An 18,333-nucleotide genomic window follows, 5' to 3' on the forward strand; every position below is an offset into this window, starting at 1 on the left:
CGAGAGAGGAATCTACTGTGTTTGTATCGTACCTGACCTAGCACACAATATTTTCAGATGGGGTTCCGCGGACAAACACATATTAAATTGGGCTGTCCTTGACATGGAAATGTTTGAGAACCACTGGTTCAAACGACATTTAGGAAGGAAGCCCAAATAAGCATAAGCAAAGTTCTAAACTTTAGAAACAAGCCCCCCAAAAAACGCAGCAAACTATAATGTACAAGCAACTTTAAAAAGAAAAACAAGCCCAAAGTAGCTTATAATAAGCGGACATGGCAACGCCACCACCGTCCCTTCTGACTATGGGACGAAGACTCGCCCCACAGCAGCGCTCGTGTTTCCCTGGTAGAGAGGCAGAGGGCATCAATCGGGATACTAGCGGCCGCGCGTGAGGGGAGCCGCCCGCTGAAAGTCGAGGTGTGTAAAACTGTGTGTGTGTATAACTTCATATAGCTGGCCGTTTGTAGGCATTATTTCTTCTAACCTTTAGCGCGAGGGTAAGTTAACTAAGTTTACGAACGTCATTAAAGTTTATACACAACGACGTTTTCAAACCACCGAGGTAACTAAGAAAAAAAGAGGAAAAAAAGCTCTTTCGGAATTCTCGGTATTGACGTTGACAGTCGCTCTGCTAACGGCTCGTAGCCGCGTGTCGCGCTGCAGACGGCGGCTGACGTGACCCGTGGCGTAAATATATAAACAGGAACTTTTTGTTTTAGTTTTTGCCTTAGTAAGCAAAACTTTAATCACGGGAAATAAACGTGCAGAGATACGTCGCTGAGTTTAGCCGTTAGCCACACATGCTAACCTAACCTAAACACTAACTAGTCACTGTACAGAAGCTAGCTAATGTGCTAATAATTGCATAACGTTAACACGTTAGCTCGCTGGCTTAAACGGTCGCGGCCGACCTGTGTTTATTAACGGCCGTGCAGCGCGTTTTATACTGTGTGGTTTGTGGCTGCAAAACAACTTTGACGGCTCATGATTTGGAACATTTGTTTTGACAGCTAAAGGGAGGTTGTGCGTTTTCTGGGGAGAACCCTGTTTTGGTAGAAAGGACAAAGTGAGTGACACCCTCGCTCGGCCAATTGGAGGGCGCGGGAGTGTCGTTTCCGGCGTAGAGAACCAATGAAATGGCCCTTTGGAAGCTGTAGTGGGCGGGTCTTGTGTCAGAGCAGAGCTGAAGGAGAAAGCGGAGTGCGGTGTGTGGACAGTGTATTCAACAAGGTCACCACAACACACCGTGAATGCTGCGTTCACACTGCCAGATACAAAGCACATTTTGTAGCTTTGTATCTTTGTAGTTGAAGTTGAAACCAGCTCAACTTTGTTATTGCAGCCGCTGTATCTTTTGTAGCAGTTATAAACGTCGGATGTAATCTTTGTATCTTCATGTTGCTGTGCTTCCATTGGAAAAGATTCTGGTAGCCTGTAGATTTGTAGCTGCCAGTGTGAACGAGCACAACTCCCCAGGGTCCGTTTAGCTCTGTTTGAACACAACCAACAACACTGATTTCTTTCTTTACCATGTAGAAATACTGCATCCATATCAGCATCATATAACAAATGTTCATGTTATTTACAAAAGGGAGCCCTTGAACTCAATAGTTTTTAGTCCCTGGATGGAAAACCTTTCAGAACCGCTGTACTTTGGTACCGGTCACGTGTTGTGACTGCCAACAACCTACGGTACCTCTTTGACTGCCTTTAGATAAATATAGATAAGAGGTATTAGATTTCTTAACGTCTGAAGGGTTGAGAGGCAACAGTACAATTACTTTTTCTGCACAAATTCCTATGTTATTTTTGGTTCAAAGGCTTGTGTTACTGAGCCCGTAGAGAGCGGACTGGATGCACACATCCACACACACACACACACACACACACACACACACACACACACACACACACACACACACACACTGCATGTGTGCCTGTGCACAGACACATGTAATGTGATCTACAACAAGCTCACAACGCCTCGCGTTGTGAGTTTGTAAATCGGCTGTGTGGTCTCTGTCCGTTGGTTTTTAAACCTTACTTTGAGCATGTGAATAAGGTAGTTTTCAGTTGACCTACGACTGTTTAACAGTAGGTCTTCACCTTCAGTCACATGGTGTTGCTAAGTGGAGGGTTCAGCTGAAGGTGACATACATGTGTCAGTGGTCACTGGTCATGTGACTGCTGTGGTTACATACACTACACATGCAGCAGGCTGTCTTTTCACCTGTTGGAAACAATCAACATCCAACACTGTCAAGCGTGATCTTCATTCAAGGAAATAACTTTGGTAGTTCAACCTAAGACGAAATGATTTAACATGTGACTGCGCACATGTCTCGCATAGTACAACAGGACATTATCGAATGCTCTCACTGAGCAGGTTGATACCCTGTGTGGTGCGTGTCCTCCACCGTCAGTGAGTTAATGTGTGTGTCAATCTTAATGCACATTGTTGCACACTTTTGGAGAAAGAGAAAGGTCCTTTAGAAATGCAACATTTGGTGCATTATTTCTATAGAGCATACAGCATCTATAAGCGCTTACTACTGATTATGAACTGTACAACCTATATCACATGATGGCACAATGTATGACTTACACAAAAGGTAGAGGGAATATCGTTGTGGCTTCATTCACACTTTTACGATGTAAACGATAGGAGTCATGTTCTTGCCAAGTGTATGAGGTTAACTTCATATAAGGAATTGTCTTTGTCAGGTCTCTAGAGCAGTGGCAAGATGTCAACTAAGTCAAGATGACTGACATAAGATACAGGACAGCAACATTAGACAGTAGACTATACATTTATAGGCGACATCCATAGAGACAGTAGACTACATTAGAGTCTAATGGATGTCTAATGATTAGACACGTCCATTCACACAGTAGCTTATAGATTATGCTGCATTCACACTGGATACGAAAGATACGAATATACAAAGCTACACAGCATATTTGTAGCTTTGTATATTTGTAGCTGAAGTTGAAACCAGATCGACTTTTTTGTAGCTTTTATAGCAGCTACGAACGAACGTCGAATGTATCTTTGTATCTATCTTCATGTTGCTGGCTTCCATTGAAAAAGAATGGTAGCCTTACTAGCCTGTATCTTTGTAGCTGCTAGTGTGTGAACGCAGCATTAGACCTTTCGTGTATAGTTTATAGCATCCATTCACTACCCCACCCAGAATGTTAAAAGTTTGTTTGTATTTGGGACACAAACTTGTGTTTTCTACCAAAGTGAGGTAATGCCGACGTGTGCCACTAGTGTGGCATGGACCTGCAAGTGACGTCGATGTGCCAGGCTTTAGGTTTCTCGGATATGAACCACCCTACAGGGTGTGCTGTGGACAACCGCTCTACAGTCCAGAGCGGCAATTTTGATTGATTGATTTTCAAGGCGTCTTTGTGCCATATCAATCCCGGTAAATGTTTTACTTTTCGTTTTTGGGGGTGGCCTTTAAAATAAGCTGATGCTCGGAAACCACAGGGCTGTGGAAACCATTCCCACAAAGACAGATGGGAGATGACTAACTTTATTTGAACACTGTTTACGCTGTAGGCTTTGTCTGCTTTGCCTGTTTCTCTCCCGACCTGGCAACCTGGGGCTGCCATGCAGAGAGATAAGCAGCCCCAGCATTAGCTCGTTCTGTTATTAGCCGTTAGCTTCTCGGAGTTTTAGCGCCTGTTACATTATCATGGGACTCAACAATGAGTATTAGAAGCAAAAAAACAGACTTTGCATTTGTTAAAATAGGCGAATTTGGGCTATCCAGCATCCTACTATCATGCCAACGGTGGGGGTCGATAGGGGGATTTGTGGAGTCACGCGATTTTCATTTCTACGTCGGTAAGTGATTTGACGCACATCAAACATAACACTTAAAATGACCGGATGTCTCCTTTAACAAAAAAGGGTTTTCAAAGAAGTACTGCTTAACTCCCAAAAGGTGTGGACTGCAGACTTGCAAAGAAAATAATTCCAAGGCACTCCGTCTATGGTGAAAAAATATAGGATTTATTTTGAGCATGGCAACAAATTATGACCAACGCGTATCGACCTAGAATGTCTTCATCAGGGTCTGTCTCACATAACATTCTCAAGTGTTAACACGTTTACAAAACAAATACCCATTCCTACTCCCTTGTGTTGCCACATTCCTTCTTTCTCTTGCTTGCTCCATTAACTTTCTATTTCTCTGTTCATACTGTTCATGTCACTCTCATGCGTTCTTTCTGTAACCTTTGAATCACTCAGCCAATCAATCAATCATTCTCTCTCTCTCTCTCCCCCCCCCCCAGAGTGGACAGACAAGACATACAGACCAGTCAGCCCATCGTTCCATCTTTCCTGTTGTTTTTCGAAGTGAAACAGGAACCTCTTCTCTTCCCTCCCCCATCATCCACCCAGAAGGAGGCAGGACGTGAGCAAGCATTGTGTTGTTGGAGTTTTAAGCAGAGTGTGCGGTGCATTAAAGACTGCTGATGCATCGGTTAAGGACTTGTGCCGTGCGGCTGAGGCCGCTCACCGCCTCGCAGGCGGCTGCTCAGACTCTTGGCTCCCAGCCACGGCCAATTACAGGCCACGCTGCCTCTGGCTCAAGGACGTTTCAGCCAATCAGGCGCTACACAGCGCCGGTGGCTTCGGAGCCCTTCCTGAACGGAACCAGCGCCAACTATGTTGATGAGATGTACTTTGCCTGGTTGGAGGACCCCAAGAGTGTCCACAAGGTAAGAGACGAAAACAAGGAGGACAGGTGGAGACACTTGGCTGGAACGGGACGGGAGGGCTCATTATAACCTCTTGTGAATGAAACCTGTTGTTCCCATCCTGGACGCTGATTGGCTGAGGCCACGTTCTACAGAGGCAATATTCATGTTATATACTCATGGATGAATGGAATGTCGGTACCATGTTTTAAACCCATTTAGACCTGAGGCCGATTCTGAAAATGTCTTCTAAAAGAACGTATACTGCTATATCAGTGGTTCTCAAACTTTTTCATGTCAAGGACCAAAATTATGTATTTGGCTGCGAGCCCCCATTTCAAAATATTTTGTTCTAGGTACCCCAAGAAGCAAAGATTTGAGTTAAATTTTACATATTCTAAGATTTGCACACATTTTCACGATTATTCAAAAATGGCAGATCTACAAGCTCGTAGCGCATCACAAAGTGACACGCTATGAGCTTGTATATCTGCTATTTTTGAATAGCTAAAGACATCTAAAATGACACAGATGCTTTCCCGGTTTTGGATGGGTTAATATTATAAATTATTATTTAAAAAAAATAATGCAGTAGTGGGAGGGGATTGAACAAGCTGTCATAGGCAGGGCTCTATGTTGCTACTAGCTTTGCATTATGTTGGCTAGGTCAGTGCTTCTCAAACTTTTTCATATCAAGGACCACCAAAATTATATGTATTTGGCTGCGGAATTATTTTAGCAGGATACCCCAAGCCATCCAGTCATTCATTTTAAAGTTGTTGTCTTTTTTTTGGGAATCTTTACGAAAGGTACGTGGCAACCATTTTATAAATGCCATATGACACTCAAACCGAATGAATATTAATTTGACAGCTAGGGGGTTACACTTACAACATCCCCTAGCCGTGACAATATTGCAATTTACAATTTAGGCATTTAGCAGACCCTCTTAATCCAGAGCTATTTACAATAAGCAAGGTAAACACAAGGTAAACCAAGAACCTATCATCAGTCTAACAGTAGAATATCCAAACAAACAAAAAACAATAATCTGTACATTGAAACTATACGCACAAAAGGATGCCAGGTCAACAATGACCTGGCATCTGTGTACCTGGCATCTTATGTAGACAGATGACCTGGCATCTGTCTACATAAGATGCTAGCTAAATTATATAGTAGGCTTTGCATAAGCCTGCAAGGTCATCAAGGCTATAGGGCAAGTGCTATGGGCTAAAGAGGTGAGTCTTCAGATTACGGCGGAAGATTGGGAGTGGAGTGAGTCTGCAGTTCTAACTGCAATGGGGGGGGTTTGTTCCACATATTCTTGATCTACCACACGGTTGAGTGTCATATTGGCTTTTATAAAACTTTTCGAACTGAAATGATCTGGACTGAGGGTCACACCCAGGGGTCAGACATATATACTGTATGTTATGATGATGTCAGATCAATCACAGCCACTGCTGTTTACAATGACTGAAGGGCCATGATATGTATAGTAGAATTTGAAGAAATATGCATTGTGAGGACCGTTTTCCTGGTCCTCACAAGACAAACGGTTGTTTTATAGTAAAAAAAAAACTATAAATCTTACGTTTACAATTAGAAAAGCATTCAGGTTAGGATTAGACATTTAGAGGTCAGGTTTAGGGGTTGGAATTAGCGTTAAACACGATTTATACTTGATTTATGCGCCAGTGTCATGCGCCGAAAAACAGCCGATCTATAAGCTCACAACGCGTCGCGACGCGTTGTGGGCTTGTAGATCTGCTGTTTTTTGGCTTTTGGCAAAATATCTATATTTTAAATGGCATTCATAAAATGGCTGTCCTAAAGCGTTGATGTCCTCACAAGTATAGTAATACAAACCTGTGTGTGTGTTTGTCACACCCAGCATTCATTTCTGATTCCACATTCTTCTACTGATCTTTTATCTAGTGGTATTTAGTGATTAGTAGATGTGTAAATTATATGTAGGTCCATTTTCAATTAACCCATTAAGACCTGAGGCCGATTTCTACAAAAGGCCTTCTAAATCAGTAGTTGTCAAACATTTTTCGTGCCAAGGAAGGGCCCCCCCCCAAAATGATATGTATTTTGAACATGTTTTCTGTCAGGGACCATCTGAACCATGTGAACATGTTTTGTGCCAGGGACCCCCCAGAAGAGAAGATTTGTGTAGAGAGGCTGGTATATATGTACACTATATACTGAGGCTTGTATATCCCATTTATTTTAGACCTGAGGCCGATTCTAAAAACACTGTCTATTATGATATAGATATATATATAGATAGAGATATATAGATATAGCAACAGCTAATGAAAGGTATAACAATGCATAGGTGTTCCAGGTCTAAATGGGATATATACAATGTACACTATACTGAGGTGAGAATCCCAGAGATCTGTCAATGGCCTAATAGGCAGCAGCGCCCTCTAGAGGAGACTGATGCCGTATGAAATTGTGCTGACTGAGGCGGTTGACAGCACCCAGACCATATGAAGGTCAGCTTCAGGCTAATAATAACCTGTTGAATGTATGTACGTCGTACCCATGACCACCCATGACCCATGTGTGTGAGCGAATACATTAAAGCAGGCGTCTTTGACAACGTTTTCCAGGCCAAGGAGGACCCCCCCCTAGCTGAGAAAGAGATGAAGTGGCCAGGGACCCCCACTACATATTGTATAAAATTGTGTCGCATATTACGCTTTTTCTTAGATTTCATAGATGGTTTCATAGACTTGTTTGAGAGCACTATCATCAGTAGTATGTTGGATTCGTGTTGATGTGTATTTTCAGACATTTAACCACTTAAACCGCCAATACACTTTTCCTTTACCTTTTCGGCTCTGTACTTGGTCTGCTTTTTTCCCATGTACACCAAACCTCTTTGCCGAAAATAGCATGCAAGGCGTTGTGAGCTTGTAGATCTGCTATTTTTGGCTGAAGTTGTCCTCAGAATAGGGATGCTAGGGTTCAAGTGGTTAATATATCCTATTACACAAAGATTTGGTAGCCGCCCTGTAGTAACTCTGAGGACCCCCTAGGGATCACGGACCCCTTGTTGAAGACCCCTGAATGAAAGTAACCAGGGTATGATTAATAAAAGGAATGTGAGTTTACATTTGGATTAAAGCTGGATTTACATTGGATTTAAGAAGCCGCTGGAAAGCCATAATAAAACATTTAAATTGGAATTTTTATGAACATATGGCATTCAATCTGGCATTTTAATGTATACATACATACAGTACAACTGGCATTTTATCTCTGCCAGTCCGACAAACATGCAAGTCTTGCTTGAGTCGCTGCCAGTGCTTTGAGATCACCACCAGTGATCAAAAGGTAAAAAAACCTCAACAAAATTACACACTTGTATTTAAAAAACTACAAAACGTTGAGGTCTAATCTGACTACAAACAGTCTGCTGGATATCTGGATAAACGGCAAGCATTCTGTGACACTGTAACTTTGCCTTTAAGTGTGGTTTAGAGATGTGTGTGTGTGTGTGTGACTGTGTGTGTGGTGTATGTGTTCAGTCCATTTTCAGGGAGTTGGTGAGTCATGTGTCTGCCACGTCCTGTTTCCACACTCTGATGGGGCATGACACACCCTATATACCATTGGTTCTCAAAGTAGGGTCCGGGGACCAAATGTGTTGAAGTGTCACAACCATTTTAACCATATGATATGCTGTACTTTGGCTATTCAAAAATAGCAGATATACAAGCTCATAGCACGTCACTTCACTGAGCTTGTAGATCTGCTATTTTTGAAGAATCTTGACATTCTTTGCAAATCTTCTGGGGGTCCCTGGCACAAAACATTTTCAGATGGGGGTCCGCGGCCAAATGTATATCAATTTGGGGGTCCCTGACATGAAAAAGTTTGAGAACCACTGCTTTATACTAAAGTCCAGTTTAAATGTTTTGTTATACTTGTCTCTGTTGTGATTATTATTGTACATGAGACTGTAGTCCATGTACTTAACAACCCATTAAGACCTGAAGAAGCATCTGTGTCCCATTTTCATTTGAGCTAAAAAGCATTATTTTACACTTTGGCTATTCAAAAATAGCAGATATACAAGCTCATATACAAGCTTGTAGATCTGCTATTTTTGAGAAATTGTGAAAAATTGTGCAAATCTTTGAATATATATGTTTTTCAAGCGAACATTTTTAACTCAAATATTTGCTTCTGGGGGGTCCCTGGAATAACATATTTTGAGATGGGGGTCGGCGGCAAAATACATATCATTTTGGGGGTCCTTGACATGAAAAAGTTTGAGCACCACTGATATAGAAACATGTTTTTTCAGAATACTGGATTTAGAAGACATTTGTAGAATTGCTTCAGGTCTTAATGGGTTAAAGGAGTAGTTCACCCAAATAATTACTTATTTTCTATCAATTACACACCCCATGAAGCCTTGAATTCATGGAGATTTATTTTGTTTTTGTTGCATTCCTTAATGTAGCTTACTTACACTGACACTAGTCTAGCTGGAGAGTAATTCTCATATAGAAGTATGTTCACATTAATGAGATCATAGTCCACAGGCAGATAAGATGAATAAGATTAAATGTGCTTCAATGTCCCTCGACTCCCGTGGGGAGGTTGGTTCTGAAAATGATCACTCTGCCCATAGGGATGCATGCATTGGCTGGGTATTGTAATCGCTCTTGCATTGCGTTTCTGTCTGTCTGTGGACAAAACAACTTGAGAAAGCATGGCTGGATCAATAGTCTACCCTGAAAAGATTAGTAATTTTTGAGGTCGAAACTGTCAAGTTCACAATCTTGGTCAAGGTTAAAAGTACATCTCAGGAATTGATAGAAGTAGAAAAAGACATGTTGTTTTGATCAGGGTTCCAGCCAATCAGTGGAATTTCCAGGCTCCAGAATAACTACTTTTATGGTGACACTGACTGGAATCACTTTTCCAGACGATGGTCACAGCGTTTTGTGGTGACACTGACAGATCTGGTGACCGTGGATATGAGATCATTATCAATATCATGTCATTAGGAGATTGTGTGTCACAAGCAGAAGCAGCCGTGCTAGACCATGTAACAATATATATATATATATATATATGAAACCTCAATATTCAGTGTTTACATGTCACATTTTCTTAACCTCATTAACCCATTAAGACCTGGAACTGTGTCATTTTTAGATTTGAGCTAAAAAGCATTATTTTACACTTTGGGCTATTCAAAAATAGCAGATCTACAAGCTCATAGCGCGGCACCGACTGCCGCGCTATGAGCTTGTATATCTGCTATTTTTGAAAAATCGTGAAAATGTGTGCAAATCTTTGAATATATATATTTTTAAAGCGAACATTTTTAACTCAAATCTTTGCTTCTAGGGGCCCTGGAACAAAATATTTTGATGGGGGTCCGTGGCCAAATACATATAATTTTGGGGGTCCTTGACATGAAAAAGATTGAGCACCACTGCTATAGAAACATACGTTTTTTCAGAAAACTGTTGAGATTTAGGAGACATGTAGAATCGGCTTCAGGTCTCAATGGGTTAAACAGTTATTACTGTCTACGTTAGTATGTTGTGGACGTTACATTCACCACGACTCAAGCCAAATAGTCCAGAGTCAACCCCCATCTCACTCCAACTAAACCGACCCTCAAACCAAGCAGCTAAACTCAAATACCAGACTAATCTGTTTCTAGGTTTGTCAAATAACCGAACCTCGCTTAATCGTCATCTTTGGGGGGAAAATGTGCAAGAGTTTGTAAAACATGCATATCTGATCAGCTGCTGCTCAACCTATCTTATCAGTTCATATGGTCTTTGATACACCGCTGTGTAACCTACATACAGTGCATAGGTGAACACACAAGTACAGTAGGCCTGTCACAATTATTACATAATCGTCTAATCGCAATTATTTGAGATAATCGCAATTATTTTTGCATAATCGTTTCCATGTTGAAAAATGTTCACACCTTTTCAAAAAGTTTTTTTTTCAAATAACAAATAATTGTCAACTTAAATTTGTAATCGTGACAGCCCTACACACAAGCCTCTTGTCCATTTAAAACAAGCCGAAACACATTCCACTTTCATAACATGACCAAAAAAAACAGGGACACGTTTCCCACGATTCAAGCCACATGATTATTTGTACCGGTATCCGTCCGCTCCAGCATCAAGGAGTTTTGGGTGGACAACTATAAACTATATTGCAGAGTTTAACTGACTCTGGACAGGTTATTGGAGCAATTATTTTACCTTGGCTGGACCCTCTGATAGTTCTACTTGACAGCTATTTTTCCAGCCTGTTTAGCATTGACCAGTTTTCCAGCTTTTTTTGTGATATCAAGTTCTGGTCCTTGCCCTCATTAATTCCACAATTCAACAACGTATGGCCCTGTTTTAACTGGAATCCGACTAATGAATAATTAAAATAAAAATGTAGATCGTAGATAAGAGACAAGAGTATGGTTCCCTGCAACACTGACACTCATTTGGAAGTGTTTAAAATAATTTACGCCATAAAGTGCGTGCGCGTGTGTGTGTGTGTGTGTGTGTGTGTGTGTGAGAAGCATATGATTGATATGGTTCTCAACAGTAAAGTATCACAAATTATCTGTTCTGCTGAAATCCTGGTGAATACTTACGTCTTTCCTCTTTCCTCTCCCCTCCTCCGCAGTCGTGGGATGTATTTTTTCGTAACGCCAATGCCGGGGCTCCTCCAGGGGCCGCCTACCAGAGTCCCTTGTCTCTGACGCTGCCAGCAGGGATGCCCAGTGCGGTGGGGGCCCAAACCAACGTAGACAAAATGGTGGAAGACCACCTGGCTGTCCAGTCGCTCATCAGGGCTTATCAGGTAACACACACACACACACACACACACACACACACACACACACACACACACACACACACACACACACACACACACACACACACACACACACACAATAAACTCACTCACTGGTCAGCTAATCAGATAAATATGCACATTATGCTGTATGCACACTCAGTTTATTACATAAGTATTGATGTCGCTTATGTTAATATCTAGTTAATATTGTCTCCATCTGCTTTGTTACATAATGATTGTAAGAGCCATAACGAGCTTAGGTCATGATGACCTGGTTTTGCCTTGACCTTAATTGTGTCAAGTTACTGCAGCTGTGTGTAATGCCTTAACGATTATGTGCAGCAGTGTACTGTTGATTGAATGCTTGTGATTGGTGCTCTTTTGTTTGACCATTAGTCTTTTGCTGTGCTGTTTTAGTTGTGTCAGAAGAAGCTAAAGTTGAAGCTGAGAGCACACATTGTTTTTACCACTACCAATACAAGAACCACTTGCTGTATACCTTTTATTTTTTGCTTTAATACCAGTAAAGTCTCTAAACAACGGATACAAAGTGCGTCGTGCGTCAAATTACTATGTGCTCACCTTTTTTATGAAGCTATACTTTGAAGGAATATACGACTCTACATTTAGTAAAAACAATTGCTCATTGGATTGACTGGAAGATTAAAGGAGATCATTGGATTCTAGGAAATCTACCAGACAATTGTTGGATACTCTTGGACATTATTTTTGGACATTTTCATTATTGGACATTTCTTGGACTATATCTTTTTGGACAATTTCTTCAACACAACCAATGAAAGACTTTTTTGGAATACAAGAGCAACTTCAAAAAAGGTAAAAAGAAAGAAAAAAAAAAAGGAACATTTCTGATAACCTGCCCAGCCTCTGAGGTTACTCCATTCAAGCTACTCTGTGATTTCTCTGTGTGCAAACTTAAAGCCATGGAAGACTCTGCGTGTTCAGAAATTGTTATGCATCTGGTCTGAAGAGAAGAAGTGTTAAAGTAATACTTTTTGTTCATTTGCATAAAATTTGCGCACTGTTTTTCTGACATGATGGCTGAAGATAAAGAGAACATTGACACTGTAGAAATGGAATCTAAAAGAATTAGTAAGCCAACTGAGAAAGCTTTGGAGGATAAACTGTATAGGCTCATTGGAGCCAGAAGAGGAAAATTATCCCAGATAACTGGTAAAATAAAGGAAGTTGAAAGTTTGATGAGTGATGCTGCCAATCTGCACACAGTGCAAGGATTGGTGAACTATGACTTAAACACTTTTCTTGCTGAGTTTGGAGAGCTCAGTAGGCAGATAGGAGATCTTTTGCCTGAAGAAGAAAAAGATGCAGATGTAAGAAACTGGTTGGATCCTAGGATGCTGACTATCGATCAGTTTAAAGACAAAGCTAAACAATGGGTGAATGCTCTGTGTGAAAGCGAGTCAGATCAAGAACATCCAGCATGTGAAGAGGAAAAGGAAGAAGAGGAGGAGGATGATATAGGACCTGATGATAGTGCATCACAAATGACAATTGGTCGTAAAAAGGGTTCAGTTGTTGACCGCACTTCTGTCTTGTCCACTCGGTCATCAGTTCGAGCTGTTGAAGAAGCAAATCTAGCTGTATTAGTTGAACGTGCCTCAGCTTTACAGGAGAAACAGAAGCTGGAGTTGGAGGTAGCACGTATGAAAGCACAGCTAGAACAGCTGAACTTAGAGGCAGAAATTGCTGAAAAAAGAGCTCATGTAAGAGTACTAAGGGAGCATGAAGGAGGGGATGGCATGAACAGTTATGTCCGCTCACATTTGGCAGAGAGCCCAAACAAAGGAAGAAAATAAAAGTCATGTCCGCTCACATCTGTCAGGTGGAACTCGAGTGAAAAATGAGCCAATAAGCCATCCAACCACTAACATAGCTGTAACTAAAAGCAAGGTTACATACAAATCACCACAAGGCCAAGGGCCGCAGGTTGTGAGGCCAAGGCAGACAGACACCAATGACAGGCAACAGCTTGATAGAAACAGTGATGGCATTCTTCAAGTAATGGAAAAGCAAAATGCAATCACAGAACTGCTAGTTAAGCAGCAGTCACAGGCTCAGCTTCCAGTTAAAGAGTTTGCAGTGTTTAAAGGTAATCCCCTTACCTATAGATCGTTTATCAGAGCTTTCGAACAAGCCATTGAACAGAGAACTGATAATGATGAGGACAATTTATATTACCTGCAACAGTACACTGCAGGAGAACCACAAGAACTTGTGCGTAGTTGCGAACACATGCCACCGCACAGAGGATTCAAGGAAGCAAAACGACTGCTTGAGAGACATTATGGAGATGAGTTGATGATTGCTAGCGCTTACATTGACAAGGCTTTGAAGTGGCCACAAATTAAATCCGAAGACGGAAAAGCACTAAACACTTATGCTTTATTCTTGACTGGCTGCCGTAACACAATGGAAGATGTGGCGTTTATGGAGGAAATGGATAATCCCACAAATATGAGGATGGTGGTATCTAAATTGCCATACAAAATGAGGGAAAGATGGCGTGATGCAGCTTTCCAAATCAAGGAAAGAAGAGGACACAGAGCAAGATTTGCTGATCTTGTCATGTATATCGAGCGTCAAGCAAAAGTTGCTATGGATCCGCTCTTTGGAGACCTCCAAGATAGTCGCACATCTACAGCAGCGAAAAGCCAGGACAAAGGAAAACCTGACAAAAGTGGAGTGAAAGGAAGCAGCTTTGCAACCAATGTGTCTGTGGAACAGAAAAAGCCAGATGCAACAGCAAAGCAAGCTAATCCATCTAAAACAGCCAACGCCTTCGAGACCCCATGTCTTTTCTGTCAAAAGAATCATACAATGGAGTCTTGCGGCAAAATTAAAGGGCTAGCACACAAAGAACGAGTTGAATTCATAAAGTCGAAGGGGCTTTGCTTTGGGTGTTTAACACAAGGCCATCTTAGCAAAACCTGCAAGAAGAGGATGGAGTGCAAACAGTGCTCAGGTAAACACCCAGACATTCTTCATCAAGAGAGAGAAGCCATTAAAAACACAAAGTCTGTAGACACATATGCTTTTATGGATCCCGGCAGTACTGCCACGTTCTGCACAGAGGAGCTCAGAAATAAGCTGAACTTAAAAGGAAAGCTGACTCAGATCTCATTGAGTACAATGGGCCAAGATAAACCAGATGGACCAAAGCTGGTTGACAGTTACAAGATCTCTGACCTGGAGGTTTGTGGCTTGGAGGAGAGTATGTATCTTCAGTTACCTAAAGTCTACACACACAACAGCATCCCAGTTCAGAGAGAAAACATACCCAGTCAACAACATCTGCAAAAATGGCCTTACCTGAGTGAAGTATGCTTACCACACATTGACGCAGATGTGGGCCTTCTCATAGGAGCCGACGATCCAAAGGCAATGGAGCCGTGGCACATAATTAATAGTCGAGATGAAGGGCCCTATGCTGTTAAGACTGTACTGGGCTGGATGGTGTGTGGATCTGCGAAGAACAAGAACGAACATACCAAAGATACAGCTCACTACAACATCAACCGAATCTCAGTGTTGGAGATAGAACAGTTGCTGGTGCAGCAGTATAACACAGACTTTCAAGAGCGTCATTACGATGACAAGGAAGAGATGTCTCAGGAAGACAAACAGTTTGTGATGTCAGTGCAAAAGACCACAAGATGTGTGGATGGGCATTACTGTGTTGGGCTTCCGCTGAGAGATAAAGAAACTAAAATGCCAAACAACCAATGTGTGGCAGAACACCGAGCTGCAAGCTTGGGGAAAAAACTGAGAAGAAATGAAGTGTTTCTTGATGACTACAAAGACTTCATGAGAAGCATCCCAAGACTTGAGTTAACCGCAGCTGTTGTTGCCGTGAAAGTGGACGAGATGCTGCGAGAAGAACTGCAAATCCCACTTCAGCAGTCTACTTTCTGGACTGACAGTACAACAGTTCTCAAGTACATAGACAGTGAGACAGCTCGCTACAAAACCTTTGTGGCAAACAGGGTTGCTCTGATACGAGAGGCTACCAAACCATCGCAATGGAGGTACGTCAGAACTTCACAGAATCCTGCTGACCAGGTCACCAGAGGAATGAACGTCAAGAGCTTGATACAAAGTGAAACATGGCTGAACGGGCCACAGTTTCTGCTGCAGCCAGAAAGTGAATGGCCACAGAGACCAGACAATGTGACTCAAAGTCTGCAAAATGATCCAGATGTCAAGAACATCACAGTGAATACCATCACAGCTGAAGAGAAGCCTGACCCTGTGAACAGCTTGCTTCAGTGCTATTCAAGTTGGGACCGACTCAAAAGAGCGGTAGCTTGGATTTTGAGAGTCAAAGAAACGTTGATCCACCTGAAAGACAAAAGGAAAGAGTTAAAAAACTCAATAAATCAGTTGGAAAAAGATCCAGAGAAGCAGAAGGTGCTTATCCAACAGAGCATGGAAAAGTACAAATCTACCTTGGAAAAGAGAACACTTACCTTGGAACAGCTGATGGATGCGGAAGCAGAAATAATCCGATACAGTCAAGGTCAAGGCTTTCCTGAGGAGCTGAAGGCTCTCCGCAGTAACCTGTCGATCAAAAGAAACAGTCCGTTGTACAAACTAGACCCTGCTTTACAAGATGGCATGTTGAGAGTTGGAGGACGGCTGGCCAGATCCGCTCTGCCAGAGGAGGCAAAGCATCCAGCAATCATCTCAAAACACTCCAGAGTTGCCACTCTTATCTTGCAGGATGTTCATGAAAGAATTGGACATTGCGGGCGCAACTACATGTTGTCACAACTGAGACAAAGGTTTTGGATCCCTCAAGCAAACTCAGCTATCCGGAGTCTCATATCAGAATGCACGGTCTGCAGGAGACTCAGAGGCCGACTTGGAGAACAAAAGATGGCAAATCTGCCTGAAGATCGTCTTCTTCCTGATAAGCCACCTTTCACCAATGTAGGCGTTGACTACTTTGGACCCTTTGATGTTAGACGGGGCCGGGGTACCGTCAAAAGGTATGGTGTAATATTTACCTGCCTTACCATCCGAGCAGTGCACATTGAAGTAGCGGACAGTCTCGACACCAGTTCCTGCATCAGCGCCCTGCGGCGATTCATAAGCAGGAGAGGCCAGGTCGACATCATGCGCTCCGACAATGGCACAAATTTTGTTGGCGCTGAAAAGGAACTGCGACAGGCCATTGAAAACCTGAACCAATCACAGATCGAAAAGGCTATGCAGAAGAAGGGCATCAAATGGATTTTCAATAGCCCAGCTGCCTCCCACCAAGGAGGGGTTTGGGAGCGGCAAATCCGTACGATACGTAGGATCCTCAGTGCCCTGGTGAAAGAACAGACCCTCACAGACGACAGTCTTCAAACTCTCATGTGTGAGGCTGAAAGCATAGTTAATAGCCGACCTATCACAAGGCCATCAGATGATCCGCACGATATTGAGGCTTTGACACCCAACCATTTGCTGTTGTTAAAGGCACAGCCCAGCATGGCACCGGGAACCTTCAACAAGGATGACCTGTATGCCAGAAGACGATGGAGGCAAGTCCAATACCTTGCAGATTTATTCTGGAAAAGATGGACTCATGAATACCTGCCTCTTCTCCAGGAGCGGCAGAAATGGACTAAGCTGAAAAGAAATTTCATGACTGGAGATGTAGTGCTGGTGGTTGACAGTTCAGCCCCACGAAGCACCTGAATAATGGGAAGAATTACCCAAACAATACCTGACTCCAGTGGAACGGTGCGCAGAGTGAAGCTGCAAACGAAAACCAGCACTCTGGAGCGACCGATACATAAGCTGTGCTTGCTGCAAGAAGCCGCGTGAACCCAAGAGGACCACATGAAGACATGTGACGACAAAGACTGATAAATACTAGATTAGAATTGTGTATTACATGTTTATCTTAATTTAAGTTGAACTGGCTCTTAGTATTTTTGTTATTTGATAATTGCTTAAATTGTATTGCGTAAGCAAATAGGGGCCGGAATGTAAGAGCCATAACGAGCTTAGGTCATGATGACCTGGTTTTGCCTTGACCTTAATTGTGTCAAGTTACTGCAGCTGTGTGTAATGCCTTAACGATTATGTGCAGCAGTGTACTGTTGATTGAATGCTTGTGATTGGTGCTCTTTTGTTTGACCATTAGTCTTTTGCTGTGCTGTTTTAGTTGTGTCAGAAGAAGCTAAAGTTGAAGCTGAGAGCACACATTGTTTTTACCACTACCAATACAAGAACCACTTGCTGTATACCTTTTATTTTTTGCTTTAATACCAGTAAAGTCTCTAAACAACGGATACAAAGTGCGTCGTGCGTCAAATTACTATGTGCTCACCTTTTTTATGAAGCTATACTTTGAAGGAATATACGACTCTACAATGATATATCCTGGATCTTTATAAACTGAGATTAAATTATATACAAGGGCTGATCAAAATGTTCTGGTAAAATGTGTCACAGGTGGACTTGCAAACTGTGTCCACACTGCAACATTGTGATTGGATCCTAATATATAAACACAGTGTTTATATACACTGTATATTACACTCAGAGGAGACACGTGAATTCTACAACAGAAAGGGCTCACACTCGTGGATTTCCTGTGGTTGACTGATCAATCTGATCACAAAAAAAATGTTTTCCCAATGAATAGGTTGATGATTTGACAGCATGCATCTCCATAAGCTAAAACTAAAAGTGAGCTTTGCCATGTATTATCTT

At 42.1% G+C, this 18,333-nt stretch overlaps 1 protein-coding gene across 3 annotated transcripts in view; it reads left to right on the forward strand.

Moving 5' to 3' along the window:
• Positions 1 to 316: 316 nt before the first annotated feature.
• Positions 317 to 18,333, forward strand: part of ogdha (oxoglutarate dehydrogenase a) — a 46,737-nt gene continuing 28,720 nt past the window's right edge. For 2 of the 3 annotated variants that reach the window (XM_084056275.1, XM_084056277.1), the window contains exons 1-3: positions 317 to 420; positions 4,312 to 4,740; positions 11,410 to 11,586. In XM_084056275.1, the coding sequence (XP_083912401.1) occupies positions 4,495 to 4,740; positions 11,410 to 11,586 (423 nt within the window). In that variant the 5' untranslated portion in view covers positions 317 to 420; positions 4,312 to 4,494. Of the gene's footprint in view, positions 421 to 480; positions 501 to 4,311; positions 4,741 to 11,409; positions 11,587 to 18,333 lie in introns of those variants that run through there. The other variant, XM_084056276.1, reaches the window with a different exon arrangement.

This window comes from Gymnoscopelus microlampas, assembly GCF_963454915.1.
Source record: "Gymnoscopelus microlampas genome assembly, chromosome: 4".
Classification (NCBI taxonomy): Eukaryota; Metazoa; Chordata; class Actinopteri; order Myctophiformes; family Myctophidae; genus Gymnoscopelus; species Gymnoscopelus microlampas.